The 17,775-nt window shown below is 44.1% G+C and overlaps 7 protein-coding genes across 7 annotated transcripts; 6 read left to right on the top strand and 1 right to left on the bottom strand.

Annotated features, from left to right (window-relative positions):
• Positions 1-3,309: 3,309 nt before the first annotated feature.
• On the bottom strand, positions 3,310-4,180 carry LOC6615254 (extensin). The gene has a single exon (XM_002039624.2). The coding sequence runs from the start codon at positions 4,157-4,159 to the stop codon at positions 3,395-3,397; it is 765 nt and encodes a 254-aa protein (XP_002039660.1). The 5' UTR covers positions 4,160-4,180; the 3' UTR covers positions 3,310-3,394.
• A 728-nt stretch (positions 4,181-4,908) lies between these two features.
• LOC6615260 lies at positions 4,909-5,650 on the top strand. Its single transcript, XM_002039623.2, has 2 exons — positions 4,909-5,486; positions 5,543-5,650. Exons 1-2 carry the CDS (start codon positions 4,965-4,967, stop codon positions 5,567-5,569), a joined length of 549 nt encoding a protein of 182 aa, XP_002039659.1. The 5' UTR covers positions 4,909-4,964; the 3' UTR covers positions 5,570-5,650.
• Positions 5,651-5,946: 296 nt separating this feature from the next.
• LOC116800593 lies at positions 5,947-6,587 on the top strand. The gene has a single exon (XM_032716393.1). The coding sequence runs from the start codon at positions 5,980-5,982 to the stop codon at positions 6,532-6,534; it is 555 nt and encodes a 184-aa protein (XP_032572284.1). The 5' UTR covers positions 5,947-5,979; the 3' UTR covers positions 6,535-6,587.
• A 312-nt stretch (positions 6,588-6,899) lies between these two features.
• LOC116800592 lies at positions 6,900-7,580 on the top strand. The gene has a single exon (XM_032716392.1). The coding sequence runs from the start codon at positions 6,918-6,920 to the stop codon at positions 7,542-7,544; it is 627 nt and encodes a 208-aa protein (XP_032572283.1). The 5' UTR covers positions 6,900-6,917; the 3' UTR covers positions 7,545-7,580.
• A 321-nt stretch (positions 7,581-7,901) lies between these two features.
• LOC6615838 (cell wall protein DAN4) lies at positions 7,902-8,893 on the top strand. Its single transcript, XM_032716391.1, has one exon. It carries the CDS (start codon positions 7,917-7,919, stop codon positions 8,808-8,810), a length of 894 nt encoding a protein of 297 aa, XP_032572282.1. The 5' UTR covers positions 7,902-7,916; the 3' UTR covers positions 8,811-8,893.
• Positions 8,894-9,236: 343 nt separating this feature from the next.
• LOC116800571 (serine-rich adhesin for platelets) lies at positions 9,237-16,188 on the top strand. Its single transcript, XM_032716305.1, has 2 exons — positions 9,237-15,333; positions 15,409-16,188. Exons 1-2 carry the CDS (start codon positions 9,237-9,239, stop codon positions 15,990-15,992), a joined length of 6,681 nt encoding a protein of 2,226 aa, XP_032572196.1. The 3' UTR covers positions 15,993-16,188.
• On the top strand, positions 16,188-17,653 carry LOC116800572 (mucin-2). Its single transcript, XM_032716306.1, has one exon. The coding sequence runs from the start codon at positions 16,428-16,430 to the stop codon at positions 17,637-17,639; it is 1,212 nt and encodes a 403-aa protein (XP_032572197.1). The 5' UTR covers positions 16,188-16,427; the 3' UTR covers positions 17,640-17,653.
• The last annotated feature ends 122 nt before the right edge of the window (positions 17,654-17,775 follow it).

The raw sequence follows: 17,775 nt of genomic DNA, 5'->3' as shown, positions 1-17,775 counted from the left end.
CACTGTCTACACTCAGAAAAAAATATATTATTATTGATATGTATTTACTTGACTTCAAATGAATGTTTAAGCTACAAACTCAAACTACAAGTGGCTTGGAATACCTGCTTATGATTTAGCATACAAATTCCAGTATATTTAATAATTCTTACATTTTTTCTTTATGTGTACAAAGGGAGCAGCCGATGGAGCTGGAGCTGTGGAACTGAGCAGCTGAAGTCTGGCCTGACTGGCGTGTTGAGTGTTTGTGTTTTTCAAATTGTGTGAATTTATTTTTTTGCTGCCTTTGTTTTTATGGCGCTTGAAATTATGCTTATTTCGCCATTTCTGCTTAGCTCTTAAAGAAATTAAAAAAAGAAGCAGCAGGGCCCTAGTGAAAGTGAAGAAGAGGAAAACCACGCGGCATTAAGGACCTTGAGTGTGCGTGGTGTGTGTGTGTGTGTGAGTGTGCCTTTCGCTTTGGCGCCTTGGCAGCACTTTGGTTTTTGTTTTGTTAAGGAACACAATTAGGTGTGGAGCTCCCAGGCCAATGGACCTTTAATTTTGCCACCCCTCATCCCATCGCCAGGATATTCAACTGATACTTAATTCAGTATTTATCCGAGATGACTTTGATTTCTCGGCCACATTTTGATTACATCGACAGCAACTGGAAGAAATGTATATTCTTGTTGCCATTTGACAGCCAACTGTGGCCGAGCCTGACATTTCGTCAGAAAGTTGGACATTCGGGCGCAGGAAAGAACGGAGGCTATTTTCAAATTGACAAGAACAGGAAGAGCGATGGGTGAGGAGGGGGAAAAGGAGGAAGGGGAGGGAATTTGCGCCAACGAGGGAATATCAAAAACTCATTACAATCACTTCTGACTCAAATTTAGCTACCAAAAATAGACCTAATGGTCCACAAGGATGGCCAACGTATATAAAATACTGCCTGGGGCAGAAGATGAACACGAAGATTGGGTCAGGGTGGAAAAATTAATTAATGTTCACCTATTCACATTTCGGCATAATTAAAACTTCAATTGCGTTTTATAGCATTGGGCAAACCAAAAAAAAATTGAATTGTACTTGATGAGATTTTCGATCAATCTTCATTTATGATATGCCTGGCATTTATCTATATAAAATATATGTATCCATAAATTGTTTTTCTCTGTCTCATTTGTCTAGGCAATTTGTGCGCACAATAAAAATCGACATTAAAAGGCTGCCGTTCGTTCAAATAAATATGGCCTTGTGCTAAACGAATCGTTAACAAAAACTGGAGGCAAAAAAAATCAAAGAAAAGCATAAAAAAGCGCCGGGTAAGAGGACAAAATGAAATGCGAAACACTTTTTTAAAATAATTTCACACAATAAAAGTGAAAAGCCATACGCAGACGTCTATTGTCGGGAACAATTGCCAAGATGAGATGAGGGTTGGCTGAAGGAGAGTCGGTCGATTTATTTGTTGAGTGCAAATTATATTTGAAATACAAACGTACATACATTCGTACTTTGGGTTATACAAACAGAGCAAACTGGTGCAGCGGAACAAAACAAGCGGAATTTGTTTCAACTCGCTGGCACTCTTAATATGTTTTATATAAATGTATATACATTTTTTTTTTTTTGCTTTTAGGACCTCCGCTTTGGTGGGCATTTAATTGAAGTACGTTTCGGGGCTTCCAGGAAGATCAAATTTTTAATAACTGTCTCTAAGAGAATAAAACGCGCCAGTCACGAGTTTTCCTTTTGAGCCGAAAAGTTGTCCTAACAATGCGAAACGCCATAAAAATGTTGGCTAAGTAAGCTCCACCGATATGGCTAACTTCATTTGTATTTCCGCCGCTCCAAGTACTTCCGTCGGTTGCCAGGCTCAAACGAGTGGCTCGCAGTCGAGATGGAACTGCCACTTGGCCAAGATACTATGGCCACCAGGGTGCCATGCACACATACATATACATATTTACATTTGAAAGGAGAAACGAGCCCGGAAAACGTATAGTTTATGGGCAGCTGGCTAAGCCTGGCTGGCTGGTTGGCTTATTTATGGTGTCCGGGGCTACGTGTTTTATAGTATTTTATTTGTGCCTGCATATTTCATAAATTACGTGGTAATCTGCGTGTAATTGCCATACCTACGACTCGCCAATAGAAATTCGTAATTACGCTCATTGTTTAAACAATCAGGCTGGGCGCAGGCACTTCATAACTCTTAATCTTCGATTGGCCAGGATGGATGGATGGCCTCGAGTCATCGCAAACACTCATAATTGTGGGGCACCTTGGGGCCTGGCTTGCTCCTCCATCGGAACTCTATCCACAACATATTCGGGCAAACAAATTGCGCTGTTGACCTTCGAATGGCTGGTCGGCTGGTTGCCTGGTTAGGCAAAAGTTTTGCCTTTGGCTCAATTGAATCTCACAAAAGGCACAGAGGCACAGACAACAACTGCTTCGGCATATTTATAGGCATTATTTCTGTACTCAAGGATTTCCAGTCAACGATTTTAACTCGTTAGTGAACTGACTTTGCCGTGGATGCTGTTGTCCCGTTGGCCGCAGATTTATGCCGCTGCCAGAAACTTTTTTAACAACATCCGAAATTTACGATTTTCGGAACACGCAACACTGACTGAGGGCCAAGGAAAATGGTTAACTAGTCTGGCCATTCTATCGGCATCTTCTGGATGTTTTGTTTGTCCTCCTCGCCTGGTATCTGTTTTGATTTAGTAATGGCTGGCGGACATTTAATTAGTGTCGCCAGAAAGTCGGCGCACAAGATCCCGATAAATAAGCCGACTATTAGATGACAGACGTCAACGAACAATAGGTTCGAACCTTATCTCTATAATGAGCGCGACCACCTTTAACTGGCAATGAAGTCATCAGCCGGCCTGCTTACGACTTCATCTCACTTTGCTGGCCCACAAAAATGGGGAATTTGAATGTGTAAAGAGTGTCTCGAGGGAATGGAAAATGTTCATCGACAGCCATAATAAAAGCTTAAACTCAGATCCGTCGTTGGCTGACAATCATGTTAATGAGGCTGTCGCTGTCAATTAGGAACCAATCTCCACGGCACCTGTGGCGACACAAAACGTTGAACCCACTGACAGCCTAACCATATTTATTGAGATTTTGTATCAATTCGAACAAATCTTGTGGGACCATTCCAAATGAATATGTCTTCAAGATGACAAGTGTGAAATGCCGCGGGGCATGATAAATCGATGCTCGAAATTTAGATGCAATCGAATTTAATAGTGCATTTGGAATGGAAAGTCAAGCTAAAAATTTCAATCCCACCAAAAACAAGCTGAGTGTTCGCCAATTGTTTATTCGATTAATAAATTATAAATAAATAAATAATGAGCTGCTTTTAAATGTTGGTGTAAAGATCTATGGCCTACGTGCAGACGAGTCCAATGCCGAAGAACTTCTTGCAGATCTTGGTGGGAGTCTCGATGGATTCACCGGAATCGTTGTTCGGTGGTGGAGGTGGTGGTGGTGGTGGTGGGGGTGGGTAGTATGGGTACGGCGGGTAGTAGGGTGGTGGTGGTGGATAGTGTGGGTGGTTGGGCTTCTTGGTGGTGGTCGTTGTGGTGGTGGTCGTCGTGTGGTGATGATGTCCTCCGTGACCGCCATCATGTCCGCCGTGTCCGCCATCATGTCCGCCGTGTCCGCCATCATGTCCGCCATCATGTCCGCCGTGTCCGCCATCATGTCCGCCGTGTCCGCCATGTCCACCATGTCCACCATGTCCACCATGTCCGGGATATGGATATGGATATGGATACGGTGGTGGGGGTGGTGGATAGTAGCCGGGGTAGGGGTACGGCGGAGCCGGGTACGGTGAGTAGTGAGGATAAGGCGGGTAGGGCGGGTACTTGGGTGGGTACGGGTAGTAAGGCCGCTTGGTAGTCTTGGGCTTCTTGGTGGTGGTAGATGTGGTCTGGGGGAAGGTGACGACCAGGTTGCCCGCACTGCCTTCGCTGCCGAAGAGCTTGCGCCACGTCGATGGATCCGCCTCGGCGTCGTTCTCCTCGACGCTGTTCAGCTCCTGGCTGTTCTCCACCTCCGAGTTCTGCCCTAGATTCTCCTCTAGGGGATTGGACATAGCCATGGCTCCGAAGAGCGCCAGGCACAGGAAGAGTACCAGTTTGGTGCTCATGGTGAAGAGGGTGTTCGCTTTGAACTGATTGACAGATGGCATCCGCTGCGCTTTTATACTCGTCACATTCGCCAAAAGAAATGCGAAAGGCAACCCGTTTAGTTATTGCCCATAAACATTAACCCAGTTCTCAAACGTTTTCAAATGATATTCTGGTAAAAAGTCCAATCTTTTACAAAAAAAACGTCTAGACACTGCGTCTGCCAAGTCAGCATATAAATTAGTTTGGCTATTTAAATCAGCTCAGAACACGCCCAACAAGTTACAAGCTTTTATTTGTTGAGATCGGCGTTATGGATTAGCTAGCTAACGGTTCAGCATTTTTGTTGCCAAAAAGCCAACTGGCCAGATGAAAAGTGATTAAATCTATTTTATTTCTCTGTGGCAGATGTTGGAATAAACATCACTGGTGCCGATGAAATCCGCGAAAGATTGTCTAACTTGGAATTCATGGGAGAAAAAACATGTCAAACAGCAATGAACCAAAGAAAGTTGTTTATAGTTGAATAGTTGAACGTTCTCTTCATGAAAAAGGTCACTTACGCACAGTTCCCCGTATTAACTTAATCTTTAAAGTTGGTGTGCCCAGAATATATGTCTTCTAGACACAAGTTGACACTTGGATATATTTCTTGGGCAATCGAATTGACTTCAATTTATAAGCGTTCGACCCTAAACATCGATCCATTAATAACAATTTAGATAAGTGTTGGCCTTTGATTATATAAGAGCTGGCAACCAACAGTGCCTGGCATAATCTAAAAAAGAACTCTAGAACTAAGAAGGCCTAACTAAAAACTCCGTCATGTTAGCCACTTTGATTGGTCTTGCTCTGCTGCTCCAAGCTAACACGATTGCAGGACAGGATTACCAAGTTTTTGGATCACCTGGCGTACAAGTAATATACCCGTCCTCGTCGCAGGTTCAGGTCCTTGGCGGAAGACATTTCTTTCGCAACGGATTGCGAAGGAATCTCACGATCAATGCGAACGCAACTAGCCAAAATTTTCAACTTATCAGTAACTTGAGCAACGGCAATTCAGGCAACACTCCTCTTCGGAATTTCTTAAGGTCCTTGTTTAGCCGCCAGCCAAATATCCAGTATGTGAACCTGAATTCCAGAGCCTTTAACGATGTCTCCCAGGAGCCGCAATACTGGAATCCTTATCGGTCATTTGCAAGTCCAGTGGTTTTGACACGCACACGAGTTAAGACTGTAAGACAAGGTGTTCCACGCCGGATTTTGGTACGGAATCTGATGTCCACCAAATCCCAGACGACCAATGTGCAATCCTTTAGGATTCCCATTTTTGAGAACGAATGGCAGGTAAGCGGGAATTGTAAATTTTAGATTAAATTGGTTTAAAATTTGATTTCTTTTAGTATGACCCGACATACTTGTATGTATAATAATGAGTGAACAATTGAAGAGCCCCACCTGACTTTTCCGGACTAAAATATAAATAAAATAATTTTTTATGATGATGAATATTCACGTTTTACTCTGTTTTGATTTGAATGTTTTCGACGCGGTTATAATTATGTAAAATTAATGCCTTTTCTTGATTTGATACCTTTGATCCGAGACGATTAGGGATAGATAAGTTAGGTCATCGCTCTGTGGCGGCTTATAAGTTATGCTTTCCATTAGCCAAGTCTATAAAAATGTAAATCGTGGGTTGAACTCACATTCTGGGCTCAAAGCTTTGAGCTTCAGTCCATGTGATGACCCCGTGAAAGATTTATAAAACTACGGAACCCAAAGGCGTTAGCATCAGTTCTGTAAAAGCCGAGCTGAGACGTGTAGTCTTTTTAAGACAATGTCGATTAAAATAGTCGGCCTACTTTTTATGTTAGCCGGTCAGTCCTTGGGAGAACTCGTGCGTATAGATCTTAAAGATTTGGGCTTTCAGATCTCAGGAAGCGGTCTTAACTCTCGTCCCAAATCGATCAGCAGCAATCATAAGAACAAGACTCTGTCGGATTACAATGTCTATCTGAACGAGTATTACAGCAATCAATGGCAGCAGTTCTATCTGGCTCAAGCGGCCTACAATCAATATTATGGACTTTACACAGTTTATAGTCCCTACGAAAGCTACGGACCATATGTGATATGGTCCTATAAGACACCTGGTCACCATGGTCGTCGTGGACACCGCCATCGCCCTAAACCAACGCAGCTTCCAACACAGTCATATCCATTCCTACAACCTCTACTGCGACGACTACGACAATTTCTACCTATTAAAGTGCGATTTGTTCCTCGAAAGAAAAGCAAACCAAGTCGCCGGCGACGCAAGCCACAACTAAGACAACTCCAACCATATCCACTGCAATTACAAAAGCCAATTAAGTACGTAGCTAAAAAATAAAGTACACTTTTTTAAATCTTTATTAAAACTGGCAAACGATTATACCAAACGAACTGAGATTTCGTGTAAATTTCTTTAGATTTAGAAGGGAAAACAAAATACTAACTTTGATTTCATAGTAAAATAGGCCCACTTAAAAGTACCTGTCGCAAACACATATTTGCTGCTAATTCAGTTCAAACTAGCCGAGAGTAAACAAATAAAAATAAGATAAACAACACAAAGAAAATAAAGAAAACTAAGAGAGACGCGATCGATTTCTCTGATCGCCAACTTATTAATGAACCTAAATTAGCATTTTAATATCTTGCGGTGCAGACATTTGCTAAATATGCAAGCCCAATGCGCAGACAAACTTAGTTTAAAGTCGACCGCGTTTCGATATGAAACTGATCGGATTTCTACTGTGTTCAGTGGTCGCGGCCAGCCGACTGGCAAATGCAAGTGATGTGAACTCGGGTCAGGAGCAGATTCGAACAGCAATACCCTGGCTATATCTACTGGCGCTGTCGGCAGCCCAGCCACAGATACCCATCCTGAGGCCCCAGGATGAGACACTGGCTATCACGAACAGTGCGATCATGAAAGAGCCTCAGGCCGATGAGATCGTGAATTCTGATCAAACCAACAACGAGGTACGGGAGCAGTTTCTGCACGGAATCCTTCTGGGCTTGCAGCAGCCAGGATCTCCCACAATTTCGCCCGCCGTTCTGTCAGACTTCATTGCCCAGGCCACTACTACCACTCGAAAGCCAGCTGTAGAAAAAGATGCCAATGGAGCCGAGAACGATGAAGATGTTGACTATATAGACTTTAAGAATGGATCGCGCATCAAGTACGATTTGGATGATGTCGAGCAGCCGGTTAACAAAATTCTGCAGCGGACTACCAAACGTCCGGCTGCGAATCCCCCGCAAAGCACTGCCCTCCTCTATTATAGAACTCCAACTAGATACGTTTACTATAGACCTATATATGGGCCTACGCCCTATTATTATCGAGTTGGCTAGCCTACTATTATTGTCAATAAAGAAACTAATAATCAAGATGTTTTTTAAAATAGCGTTGTTTTGCAGTTGGTTCGTTAAGTAGAACTCTGCTCTTTATGAGAGCTCATTAGTCTACTAAGTTATGTGAAATAAGCTTTCAGTTCACTTCTGTGATTTCGCTAGCCAAAACAATAAAAATTCAAATGAACGCTTTGCGTCTCCACCAAGCCCAGATCGCATTTTGATCTGAAGCTCGTGTTTTAGTCCGGTCCTATGTAGGTCTCAGACCGAATTCAATTTATGACACCCGACCAAATGTATAAAACTCTTCGCATCATGGAGCCAACACATTAGTTCTGAACTAACCGAAGCACCGTAGAAACTCTCTTCATAATGTTGTTTAAGGCCATAGGATTGGTCTTGCTGCTGACTGGCCAGGCCTGGGGTCAGTCCTTCAGTTTTCCCGTCTACACCGTGGGAAGCATAGTCTCGGCCCTAACAGGAGGAGGCGGTGGTGGTGGTGGCGGCGGTGGCGGAGGAGGTGGCTCACGTCCTGGTTCCTCAAGCAACAGCAATGCTCAAGCGGAGTACGAGGCTTACCTGAATGAGTATTACAGCAGCCAGTGGCAGCAGTACTACGAGGCTCAGGCGGCTTACAACGCGTATTTGTATAGCCTTTACTTAGCCAGCTTAAATAATAATAATAATAACCAAGTGACCTCGACGACTGCCGCTCCGGTCACTACATTGCCTACGCCTACGACCTCCACCGCCATTCCGACGTCCACGGGAACTCCAACTACGTCCACCGCCATTCCTACCTCTACGAGATCTCCTACGACGTCGACCGCCATTCCCACATCTACAGGATCACCAACCACTTCGACCGCTGTAGCCACCCAATCCACAACCACTGCTTCTCCAACTACCTCCACAGCAGTGGCTACTTCGCCAGGATCCGATACCACCTCGAATGCCGTGGCCACTCAACCCACAACAACGGTATCTCCGACCACTTCCCCTGCTGTGTCACCCGCAAACACGGACACCACGTCCACGGCGGTGCAGAATGCGCGGATTCAGACCACTCCTCTGCCTTATCGCTATGTGCACAGCTCTCTGATCAATCCCTACGATCTGCACCGCATCAGTTCCAATCAGATCTACGTCCGTGGCTCCGCAGTGGCATCAGCTGATGCGCAGTCCGAGCCTGTATATATTCCATATCAGAATATTTACCGCAGGGCTCAGCCATCTCCTTACTTCGGGTACGAGGGAAAGAAATAGAGTAGCAACTTTAGTGTATTTCAGACGACAAACAACATTTAATTTATTCAATAAAGTCAAAACAAAATCATGCGAAGAACTAATGGGCTTTCTTTTGTTATATAATTGATTCAAGAGTCCGCGAATGTTATGTTCAGAAACTAGAACCACAACAATAAATGCGGGTAAAAGTTAATTATAAGAACTAATTAGAATTTTCACCACCGAAGGCGTCGCTCGTTAGCTTAGAAGTTTTGTTGAGCATAGACACGATCTTACGAAACCTAAAAAACGTACAATTTATGAAGCGAATTTGATCCATTCTTTTGTTTCCGTATAGTGTCATTTCAATTTTACGACATCTGTCCTCTGTATAAAACACCAGGTTCTTAGTCGCTACCATTTCAGTTCTAGGCCAGACGGAGTGCCCGCTAAACCCAGCTCGGAATGATATTAAATACCACCAGCTTTTTGCTTATTCTAGTCTGTCAGGCATGGGGCCAATCAATAAAGATAAGGATACCAGTGTGGGATGCTTCCACAATATTTTCGAGGCTGACTGGAATCGGAATAAATTCAGGAAATACTAATAATCAAAATCCATCAAACCAGCCGAATAACAATCAAAAGAATGTCGAATACAACGATTATCTAAATAACTATTATAATAATTATTGGGCCAGTGCATACCAAAACGTTCCTAATTATGACCCTTATGGGTATTACAGCCCGTACGGACCTTTCGGATACCAGACTGTAACAACACCGACAGTCACACAAACAACAACTCCGATGGTTCCAACGACAACAGCGGTTATTTCAACAACTGAAACGCCGATTTGTGCAGTCTTTCCTCATCTTCCAGCGTGTCAAACATCAACCATGCCAACTAGCACTACATCCGATTCGACGACGTCATCCACACCCATGCCCACGTCCACCACAACAACCGAAAGGATAACAACATCCACATCGACCACCACAACTACATCAACGGAGTCGTCGACAACATCCACGGCAATTCCGACATCCACAACAAGCGATAGCTCTTCAACCGCGATCCCAACATCCTCGACATCGGACTCTACGACAACGTCTAGCACTAGTTCATCAACGGAACCAACGACAACATCCACGGCAATTCCGACTGCCACAACAAGCGAAAGCACTTCAACATCAACCGCGATCCCAACATCCTCAACATCAGAATCTACGACTACGTCCACTACAAGTCCATCAGATTCTACGACGACTTCCACTGAAAGTTCGACGTCCACAACAACCGAAAGTACTTCAACTACCTCAACAACAACCGAAAGGAGTACAACATCCACCGCGATCCCAACATCCTCCACATCGGACTCCACGACTACGACCACTGCAAGTCCATCAGATTCTACAACTACCTCAACAACAACCGAAAGTAGTACAACATCCACTGCGATCCCAACTTATTCAACATCAGACTCTACGACTACGTCCACTGCAAGTCCATCAGATTCTACGACAACATATACTGAAAGTTCGATGTCCACAACAACCGAAAGTACTTCCACTTCCTCAACAACAACCGAAAGTAGTACAACATCCACGGCGATCCCAACATCCTCAACATCAGCCTCTACGACTACGTCCACTGCAAGTCAATCAGATTCTACGACAACATCTACTGAAAGTTCGACGTCCACAATAACCGAATGTACTTCAACTTCCTCAACAACAACCGAAAGTAGTACAACATCCACCGCGATACCAACATCTTCAACATCACACTCAACGACTACGTCCACTTCAAGTCCATCAGATTCAACGACAACATCCCCTGAAAGTTCGACTTCAACAACAACCGACAGTACTTCAACATCCACCGCGATCCCAACATCCTCGACATCGGACTCTACGACAACGTCTAGCACTAGTTCATCAACGGAACCAACGACAACATCCACGGCAATTCCGACTGCCACAACAAGCGAAAGCACTTCAACATCAACCGCGATCCCAACATCCTCAACATCAGAATCTACGACTACGTCCACTACAAGTCCATCAGATTCTACGACGACTTCCACTGAAAGTTCGACGTCCACAACAACCGAAAGTACTTCAACTACCTCAACAACAACCGAAAGTAGTACAACATCCACTGCGATCCCAACTTATTCAACATCAGACTCTACGACTACGTCCACTGCAAGTCCATCAGATTCTACGACAACATATACTGAAAGTTCGATGTCCACAACAACCGAAAGTACTTCCACTTCCTCAACAACAACCGAAAGTAGTACAACATCCACTGCGATCCCAACATCGTCAACATCAGACTCAACGACTACGTCCACTGCAAGTCAATCAGATTCTACGACAACATCTACTGAAAGTTCGACGTCCACAATGACCGAATGTACTTCAACTTCCTCAACAACAACCGAAAGTAGTACAACATCCACCGCGATACCAACATCTTCAACATCGGACTCTACGACTACGTCCACTGCAAGTCCATTAGATTCAACGACAACATCTACTGAAAGTTCGACGTCAATGACAACTGAAAGTAGTACAACATCCACCGCTATCCCAACATCCTCAACATCGGACTCTATGACTACGTCCACTGCAAGTCCATCAGATTCTACGACGACTTCCACTGAAAGTTCGACGTCCACAACAACCGAAAGTAGTACAACATCCACCACGATCCCAACATCTTCAACATCAGACTCAACGACTACGTCCACTGCAAGTCAATCAGATTCTACGACAACATCTACTGAAAGTTCGACGTCCACAATAACCGAAAGTACTTCAACTTCCTCAACAACAACCGAAAGTAGTACAACATCCACCGCGATACCAACATCTTCAACATCAGACTCAACGACTACGTCCACTGCAAGTCCATCAGATTCTACGACAACATCTACTGAAAGTTCGACGTCCACAACAACCGAAAGTACTTCAACTTCCTCAACAACAACCGAAATTAGTACTACATCCACCGCGATACCAACATCTTCAACATCAGACTCAACGACTACGTCCACTTCAAGTCCATCAGATTCAACGACAACATCCACTGAAAGTTCGACTTCAACAACAACGGAAAGTACTTCAACATCCACCGCGATCCCAACATCCTCAACATCAGAATCTACTACTACGTCCACTACAAGTCCATCAGATTCTACGACGACTTCCACTGAAAGTTCGACGTCCACAACAACCGAGAGTAGTACAACATCCACTGCGATCCCAACTTCTTCAACATCAGACTCTACGACTACGTCCACTGCAAGTCCATCAGATTCTACGACAACATATACTGAAAGTTCGACGTCCACAACAACCGAAAGTACTTCAACTTCCTCAACAACAACCGAAAGTAGTACTACATCCACCGCGATACCAACATCTTCAACATCAGACTCAACGACTACGTCCACTTCAAGTCCATCAGATTCAACGACAACATCCACTGAAAGTTCGACTTCAACAACAACGGAAAGTACTTCAACATCCACCGCGATCCCAACATCCTCAACATCAGAATCTACGACTACGTCCACTACAAGTCCATCAGATTCTACGACGACTTCCACTGAAAGTTCGACGTCCACAACAACCGAAAGTACTTCAACTACCTCAACAACAACCGAAAGGAGTACAACATCCACCGCGATCCCAACATCCTCCACATCGGACTCCACGACTACGTCCACTACAAGTCCATCAGATTCTACGCCGACTTCCACTGAAAGTTCGACGTCCACAACAACCGAGAGTAGTACAACATCCACTGCGATCCCAACATCCTCAACATCAGACTCTACGACTACGTCCACTGCAAGTCCATCAGATTCAACGACAACATCTACTGAAAGTTCGACGTCAACGACAACCGAAAGTAGTACAACATCCACCGCTATCCCAACATCCTCAACATCGGACTCTATGACTACGTCCACTGCAAGTCCATCAGATTCTACGACGACTTCCACTGAAAGTTCGACGTCCACAACAACCGAAAGTAGTACAACATCCACTGCGATCCCAACATCTTCAACATCAGAATCAACGACTACGTCCACTGCAAGTCCATCAGATTCTACGACAACATCTACTGAAAGTTCGACGTCCACAACAACCAAAAGTACTTCAAATTCCTCAACAACAACCGAAAGTAGTACAACATCCACCGCGATACCAACATCTTCAACATCAGACTCAACGACTACGTCCACTTCAAGTCCATCAGATTCAACGACAACATCCACTGAAAGTTCGACTTCAACAACAACGGAAAGTACTTCAACATCCACCGCGATCCCAACATCCTCAACATCAGAATCTACGACTACGTCCACTACAAGTCCATCAGATTCTACGACGACTTCCACTGAAAGTTCGACGTCCACAACAACCGAGAGTAGTACAACATCCACGGCGATCCCAACTTCTTCAACATCAGACTCTACGACTACGTCCACTGCAAGTCCATCAGATTCTACGACAACATATACTGAAAGTTCGACGTCCACAACAACCGAAAGTACTTCAACTTCCTCAACAACAACCGAAAGTAGTACTACATCCACCGCGATACCAACATCTTCAACATCAGACTCAACGACTACGTCCACTTCAAGTCCATCAGATTCAACGACAACATCCACTGAAAGTTCGACTTCAACAACAACGGAAAGTACTTCAACATCCACCGCGATCCCAACATCCTCAACATCAGAATCTACGACTACGTCCACTACAAGTCCATCAGATTCTACGACGACTTCCACTGAAAGTTCGACGTCCACAACAACCGAAAGTACTTCAACTACCTCAACAACAACCGAAAGGAGTACAACATCCACCGCGATCCCAACATCCTCCACATCGGACTCCACGACTACGTCCACTACAAGTCCATCAGATTCTACGACGACTTCCACTGAAAGTTCGACGTCCACAACAACCGAGAGTAGTACAACATCCACTGCGATCCCAACATCCTCAACATCAGACTCTACGACTACGTCCACTGCAAGTCCATCAGATTCAACGACAACATCTACTGAAAGTTCGACGTCAACGACAACCGAAAGTAGTACAACATCCACCGCTATCCCAACATCCTCAACATCGGACTCTATGACTACGTCCACTGCAAGTCCATCAGATTCTACGACGACTTCCACTGAAAGTTCGACGTCCACAACAACCGAAAGTAGTACAACATCCACTGCGATCCCAACATCTTCAACATCAGACTCAACGACTACGTCCACTGCAAGTCCATCAGATTCTACGACAACATCTACTGAAAGTTCGACGTCCACAACAACCAAAAGTACTTCAAATTCCTCAACAACAACCGAAAGTAGTACAACATCCACCGCGATACCAACATCTTCAACATCAGACTCAACGACTACGTCCACTGCAAGTCCATCAGATTCTACGACAACATCTACTGAAAGTTCGACGTCCACAACAACCGAAAGTACTTCAACTACCTCAACAACAACCGAAAGGAGTACAACATCCACCGCGATCCCAACATCTTCAACATCAGACTCAACGACTACGTCCACTGCAAGTCCATCAGATTCTACGACAACATCTACTGAAAGTTCGACGTCCACAACAACCGAAAGTACTTCAACTTCCTCAACAACAACCGAAAGTAGTACAACATCCACCGCGATACCAACATCTTCAACATCAGACTCAACGACTACGTCCACTGCAAGTCCATCAGATTCTACGACAACATCTACTGAAAGTTCGACGTCAACGACAACCGAAAGTAGTACAACATCCACCGCTATCCCAACATCTTCAACATCAGACTCTATGACTATGTCCACTGCAAGTCCATCAGATTCTACGACAACATCTAGTGAAAGTTCGACGTCCACAACAACCGAAAGTAGTACAACATCCACTGCTATCCCAACATCTTCAACATCAGACTCTACGACTACGTCCACTGCAAGTCCATCAGATTCTACGACAACATCTACTGAAAGTTCGACGTCCACAACAACCGAAAGTAGTACAACATCCACCGCGATCCCAACATCTTCAACATCAGACTCTACGACTACGTCCACTGCAAGTCCATCAGATTCTACGACAACATCTACTGAAAGTTCAACGTCCACAACAACCGAAAGTAGTACAACATCCACCGCGATCCCAACATCTTCAACATCGGACTCTACGACTACGTCCACTGCAAGTCCATCAGATTCTACGACAACATCTACTGAAAGTTCGACGTCCACAACAACCGAAAGTAGTACAACATCCACCGCGATCCCAACATCCTCAACATCAGAATCTACGACTACGTCCACTGCAAGTCCATCAGATTCTACGACGACTTCCACTGAAAGTTCGACGACCACAACAACCGAAAGTAGTACAACATCCACCGCGATCCCAACGTCCTCAACTTCGGACTATACGACTACGTCCACTGCAAGTCCATCAGATTCTACGACAACTTCTACTGAAAGTTCAACAACAACCGAAAGTAGTACAACATCCACCGCGATCCCAACATCCTCAACATCAGAATCTACGACTACGTCCACTGCAAGTCCATCAGATTCTACGACGACTTCCACTGAAAGTTCGACGACCACAAAAACCGAAAGTACTTCAACTACCTCAACAACAACCGAAAGTAGTACAACATCCATCGCGATACCAACATCTTCAACATCAGACTCTACGACTACGTCCACTGCAAGTCCATCAGATTCAGCGACAACTTCCACAGCAATTCCGACGTCTACAACAACTGGAAGGATAACGACATCTACAGCTATTTCACAAACAACAGTTTCAGATTCAATTTGCAATGATTACCCGCTTCTTCCTATCTGTCAATCTGGCAAGGCAGTGAACCTTAAAAAAATGGAATCCAATATGTTTGAAACGAATCCAGAAGGAACAGTATTTAAGCCCCAGCAGAAACTCACAATAACGTCGATGCCCCAGTCCGTAACTTCCCTGTGCCACTTTTATCCCCGTCTATGCTTGAAACCGGAAGAGGCGCAATTTGTTCGCCTGGCTGATGAATATGGAAAGCCCTTATTGTTGATTTCGTCAGTCGAGGGACGATCCGCCTACTCTCAAAAGCTTCCTGCATTGTGGCGCGCTATAAGGAAAACCCATAGGAATAAGTAAAATTTTTAATTAATCGCGGATATCATTTGCTTTGTTTTACAAAACACGAACGAAAATTCGTATATTGCAAATAATGTAAGAGAGGAGGTATCATTTATTGTATGGTAGCCATATATGAAAATGTGTACATTGGCAGTGAAAATATCAGGGAATATAAATTAAACACATGTAATTCTAAATCGTTTTTAAATTTGAAATCGAGTCAATGCTATTTTACTGCTATTTAAGAGTTTGTGATACATCTCGACTGTCTTTAGGATTGTTTTGGAAAAACAAAAAAGGGGCTCTAACATGGAAAGTTACCAAGACAGAACGCAGATCTGTTGATTCCATTCACTGACTCACAGAAAACTTACTGGATTTTCAATTGTTTAATCTTTTAAAACTCTTCGTTCGTCTATAGCTCCAGGGCACAATCAGTGATTTATTATCTATATGTCTATAAAAACGAATTTTCAGCTTGGTTGCAGGTTTAGTTTGGATCTAGGCATTAGAGTGGACTATTCGATCACGACAATGATTTCGTTGCTCGCCTTTTTTATATTATTGTGCTCAACCACAGTAAGGAGTGATAGTTCAGAGGGAGCATTTAGATTAAACGGTCCACTTTGGGATGTGAATGATCTTTATTCGCGCCTATCTAATGTATTTGGTACCACAATCACCACACAACCACCACAGGTGGCACCGGAAAAACCGATCACACCCTCTCCTTGGGACGCCTATTACGGCGCGATCATGCAGGAACTTTATAATAAAAAACATGGAATATTTCCTGGAAGCGAGCTGATAGCGGTAGAGCCTTTGCCTGTGCCTGTACCGGTTCCAGTCTCTCAACCAAGGCCACCTCGACCACAGCGACCACTGCGCCCACTGCGGCCTCTCAGACCACCGATCCCAAATCGACCTAGACCCAGGCCAACACGAAAACCTACAAGGAGAAGCACCACAACCAAAACTCCAGATACGACCACCAGGCAAACAACAACAACACAAAAAACATCCACGTCCACAACAACGGAATCACCAGAAACTACCTCGAGTACAATCTCACCTACAACAAATTCAACCACTGAACAATCATCGACAACAGGAGGCTCATCGACAACTGGAGGCTCATCGACCACTGGATCTTCCACAACAGGAGGCTCTTCAACAACCGGCTCATCTACAACTGGATCCATAATTGTATCCTCCCGAATCAGAGGAAAAAAAGGAAGCTTACGAGCTACAACCGCCACTCCAATACATTTCCATCATAGTCAGATCCAGAGTAGCCCTATATCAACTCCGACGGTGCTCAGTCTAGAGGGAATGCTATTGTCTTCTGGCTTTATGCGTCCTGATCTTCAACTTAGAGTGCAATCGGCGCCGCAGTCTGTGACGACGTTGTGCCATAGCTATCCTCGCTTATGTGCTCACCCAGAGGAAGCCCAATATGTACGCTTAGAAGACGGATTCGGCAAGCCCATGCTTCTAATATCGCCTGGAGGCGTGTCATATCCTCCACTATTTACAAAAGAAGCAGAACGACCCTATAGGTCGAAGTCAGGACCCTGGAAATCGGTTCCACAACGACAAAAGAAACCCTCTAGAAGTAAATATATTTACAAGTTAATTAAGAAAAGGAATAATCAAAGACTTTAAGTGTTCTGTAACAACAATACAAAATATATTATATTTATATAAATATATTTATTTATATTTTATTTTATATATATATATTACATATATTAATTTTTGTTTGATGATAATTGAGGATTCTTATATAGAACGATGAACA

The sequence above is a fragment of the Drosophila sechellia genome, chromosome 2R (genome assembly GCF_004382195.2).
Source record: "Drosophila sechellia strain sech25 chromosome 2R, ASM438219v1, whole genome shotgun sequence".
NCBI classification, from domain to species: Eukaryota; Metazoa; Arthropoda; class Insecta; order Diptera; family Drosophilidae; genus Drosophila; species Drosophila sechellia.
This window is presented reverse-complemented; position numbering and strand designations above follow the sequence as displayed.